The following is a 4,423-nucleotide window of genomic DNA, read 5'->3' on the forward strand; positions in this document are numbered from 1 at the left end:
CCGTTTAAGAGGTTAACTAATATTAAAAAAAACTCTATATATGTTATTGTCAGTATGCGAGCACAATACAATATATATAGATTAATATGTCAACCTTGTAGGGTTTTGGCAATGTTGGCTCATGGGCTGCACGACTTATCCACGAGAAAGGTGGTAAGATTATTGCAATTGGAGATGTGACGGGTTCAATCAGAAACGCGTCTGGTATAGACATACCTGCTTTGGTGAAGCATAGGAATGAAGGTCATGCCATGAAAGACTTTCATGGTGCAGAAGTTATGGATTCGACTGAGTTGCTAGTGCACGACTGTGATGTTCTTGTCCCCTGTGCCTTAGGTGGAGTTCTTAACAAGTAAGAACGAGTGTCCTTGTCTATTGTTAGTTTCATTAGCTTTCTCTCAACAAATTTTCGCCCATTGATATGTGCCAGAACCTTTTCATGACCTGATAAAATATGCCAATTTTGTTTTGTGATGAATAGCCTACTTTTGATTTATTTCCAAGCTCTGTCGTATATATACCCAACATTGCTGATTCCCGGTAATTGGTTTTGTGCAGGGATAATGCACCAGATGTGAAGGCCAAATTTATAATTGAAGCTGCTAACCATCCAACTGATCCAGAGGCAGATGAGGTAGAACCATCTATTTTGTGCAATAATATCAGGAAGACGACCAATTTGGCAACTTTTTTTTTTTCTGAGCTTCTGCCTCTTGCATATGCAGATTCTTGCCAAGAAGGGAGTAGTAGTATTACCTGATATCTATGCTAATTCAGGTGGTGTGATCGTTAGCTACTTTGAGTGGGTTCAGGTAAACAAATGTCTGTGTGTCACCGCTTCATTGCTCGATTGCTTCCTTGCTTTAATCTGTTTTCTTGTGCTATGTTGATTGATGGTGTAGAACATTCAAGGTTTCATGTGGGATGAAGAGAAAGTAAACAATGAACTAGAGAAGTACATGAGCAGTGCTTTTCAACACATCAAGGCCATGTGCAAGAGTCTAGATTGCAACCTTAGGATGGGGGCATTCACCTTAGGAGTTAACAGGGTTGCCCGTGCCACCCTCTTGAGAGGCTGGGAGGCATGAGACCATTGACTGCACATTACAGATTCATCAGGTGTATTCAATAATTCATTTCCAACAATGTTGGAGGATAAGGCTGGCTTGGAAGGAGTCCAGTTGAAATAACATTCTGGGTGTTGTGCTTGTTGATCCAGGGTTACTAATGGTTGGTTATCTAGTTCTTGGTGATGATTATTGAAAACTGTATTTAATCATTTTTATAATATTTTAGAAAGCTTATTTGGTCTCAATAGAAGGTCGGGCTTGGTGCAAGCGGTAGAGTCTTACCGCCTGTGATCAGAAGGTCCCAGGTTCGAGTCGCGGTCTCCTCGCATTGCACAGACGAGGGTAAGGCTCGCCACTACCACCCTTCCCTAACCCTGCACAGAGCGGGAGCTCTCTGCACTGGGTAGGCCTTTTTATTTGGTCTCAAAAGAGTTCATGTATCTTTTCATTCTTAATGAAACTCTGGTATGGGGTTTGAAGCTCCCAGATGTAAATGATCCGTAAAAATTACAGAAGAGATTCAAATAAACCAGTTATCCATACAGTTTAAAGCACCGCTGTGACTATGAGTTTCTCATAAGCGCTAAGTAGTAGCTTAATAATTCAGTAGAAGAGAACACACTAAGGTTAATTAAAAGAGAACACACTAAAGTTAATTAAAAAAGCACACACTAAAGTTATCATCCTGCGCATTGCATTTAGCAAGTGTTAGGCATATGCTTCAGGTACCCAAGTTTTGGAGCTACGCGTTTGATGCTGCCAGCGTCTGAGAAGGCAACGCGAGCAAAACAATCCCCGGATCATCTGAAATCTCGTCAGCGGTAACAGGGTACAGTTTGCGAGGCTGGCCGTGCTGCTTCCATGCCGCCCTGGTCAGCAACTGAAGCTGGAGTAGGACCACCACCAGCAATCACCGGTGTCAACTTGGGAGATGCAAATGAGACCTTACAGCCTAGCTTCTTGCCAGGTGTAAGAGCAGATCGGTCACCAGTAGCCACCGCGGCTGATTTGTGTTGCCGGCGACGGCCCTTGGGGGTATCTGACAGAGCCTTGCCGCCAGCCTTCTTGCGTGCAGTTGGAGCAGAGCCAGCCTTGCGAGGCTGAAGAACATCCTTGTAGGTTGCAGATGGAGCCTCGTTAAGGCCACCTTTCTTGTTAGCAACCAACACTGGAACAAAGCCAGCAGCAGCAGCAGCCATGAGTGCCAGCTTGCAAGCCTGGCTGCCAGACTTGGGCGCAGTGGGCGTTGTCCAAATGCTCTCATTCTTGTCCACGATTGAAGAAGCATCGTTACCATCCTTGTCCATAGCAGGCGTTGGCGCAGGTTCAGACACAGGCACCTCTGTGGTAGTAGTCACCAGGGCCGGGTCGAGAGGCTGACCACCATCTTTGTCCATAGCAGGCGTTGGCGTTGGTGCAGGTTCAGGCACAGGCACCTCTGTGGTGGTTACCAGGGCCAGGTCGAGAGGCTGACCACCATCCTTGTCCATAGCAGGCATTGGCGTTGGCGCAGGTTCAGGCACAGGCACCTCTGTGGTGTTCACCAGGGCCAGGTCGAGAGGCTGATCACCACCCACAGGTGGCGTGGTTGGAGAGACCTCGGTGCATGCCTTGTCCATGGTGGATGCAGAAGAGCTATCACCGAGGATCGACAGTCCCAGCTCACGCGGTGGCTCATGCTCCTTGTCCGAAGTGTATGGAACCTCACTGCCATCTTTCTTGCCGGCGACGATTGCTTCGCCAGAGCTGTCCGTGGTCGTGGCCATCCCCTGCCTGCGAAGCCGGCGACGGCGCTTGGGCTTCAATGACGGTGCCTGGCTTCCATCCTTGTTTGCAACAGCAACCAGTGACATTGGAACAGAGTCCTTGGCAGCAGCGGCATGTGTCAAAGAAGAGCCTGCAGGCGGTGTCATCCACTGAGCCCCCGCGCTGCCATCCTTCCTGCCTGCAGGCGGTGTCGAAGGAGAGCCATCCCTCCGTGGCCTGCCTCGGCCACGCTTGGCCTCCACGGACGCCGGCCTGCACGAGCCGGCCTCAGCCTGCTCCACCGGGAGCTCCTCATCCGTGTTTTCCTCGGGGCAGCGCTCGTACCGCCCCGCAGCGGTTCGCATGAAGATGCCCTCGGCGACGTGCTTGCCGAGGTAGTGCCGGAGGAGCCTATCGTGCGCGGGGGACACGCCGGGGTGCCTGGCGCAGATGAAGGCCGAGATGGAGTCCTCCGACGAGCCGCCGTCCTCGGCCAGCGCGTCGATTGCCTCGCCGATCATCTGCAACCCAACACGGCCACAATGTCAAGCGCGGTAAGGTGTTAATCGGTGTACCCCGGAGAAATGTACCCCACTGCGAGTCTGCGACGCCCTTTTCTCAACAAAATAAAAGAGGGGGGAAATCCTCCATCGATGGGCGATCAACCTATCAACGTTAGCATAAGCTTGTTCGGTAAGGCGCCAAGGCGGCTCTAGTGGTGTGGCCATCGGAGGTAATTAATTTCCTAGTCCGTTCGATTGAGCAGGGATTAACAGAACGAATCAATCGCAGAAAGAATGAAACTAATTACATGCAGTACTAAGGCCAATCTCAATCGAGGTTTCATAGAGTTTCATGGGCATTAAAGTGCTGATATGGCACCGGTGATGAAAGTTTAGATATATATTCATAAGATGAAACTCTTCAAATATAAGCGCGTTGGTATCTGGCCATGAAACCTCCACCGACACTAGCCTAATTAAGTAGAAAATCTAAAACAATATTATGATATCATTATAATAAAGAAATAAAAGGGGAGCACAAGAAGGAATGAGAAACGGATCAACGGAATCCGCGGCGAGTAGGGTATTACCCAGCAATAGGGTGGGTGATCCGGCGTGGGTTGGCGGGGCTTCCGCGCGACCTCCAACGGCTGCGGCGGCGGCGTCCGCTGCCCCTCCTCATCCGTCGCCTTCCCCCGCTTCGCCTCTTGCCCCGCGTCCACCTCGACGACGGTCACCATTGTTGGGTAGGGGTGCGGAATACCGGGCTCCTGCTGTTGGTCCGGTAGAATGAAAGAGGAGGGTTTAACGGGGAGAGGGCAAGAGGGGAGAGAATGCGGCCGGTGTCCGGTAGGCTGTGGTTGGGCTGGGCTCTTCCGTCCGTGTCCGTCTTCCCTGTTCTGCTGCCTTGGATGGTGTGGTGTCTGGCCTGGGAAACCCGACCTTTTCTTTTACCATACTGCCCTTGGCTACTTACGGAGTACGTACTCGTACTGTACTTGCTTCCGCACGCGGCACGTCCGGTCTCCTCTCCGGCGAGCACAGTCAGTAAGTGAGAGGGGAGGGCAGCTCAACAATTAACTCCCGCTCTAAGTGTTTTTTATA

The 4,423-nt window shown here is 50.4% G+C and overlaps 1 protein-coding gene and 1 pseudogene across 1 annotated transcript; one reads left to right on the plus strand and one right to left on the minus strand.

The window, feature by feature from the left end:
- The first annotated feature begins 67 nt into the window (after positions 1-67).
- On the plus strand, positions 68-1,290 carry LOC136497181 (glutamate dehydrogenase 2, mitochondrial-like). The gene is made up of 4 exons (XM_066492966.1): positions 68-352; positions 559-634; positions 726-812; positions 903-1,290. The coding sequence occupies exons 1-4, from the start codon at positions 252-254 to the stop codon at positions 1,086-1,088; spliced, it is 450 nt and encodes a 149-aa protein (XP_066349063.1). The 5' UTR covers positions 68-251; the 3' UTR covers positions 1,089-1,290.
- Positions 1,291-1,577: 287 nt separating this feature from the next.
- On the minus strand, positions 1,578-4,090 carry LOC136497179 (uncharacterized; annotated as a pseudogene).
- Between the last annotated feature and the right edge of the window lie 333 nt (positions 4,091-4,423).

Source organism: Miscanthus floridulus, chromosome 12 (assembly GCF_019320115.1).
Source record: "Miscanthus floridulus cultivar M001 chromosome 12, ASM1932011v1, whole genome shotgun sequence".
NCBI lineage: Eukaryota > Viridiplantae > Streptophyta > Magnoliopsida > Poales > Poaceae > Miscanthus > Miscanthus floridulus.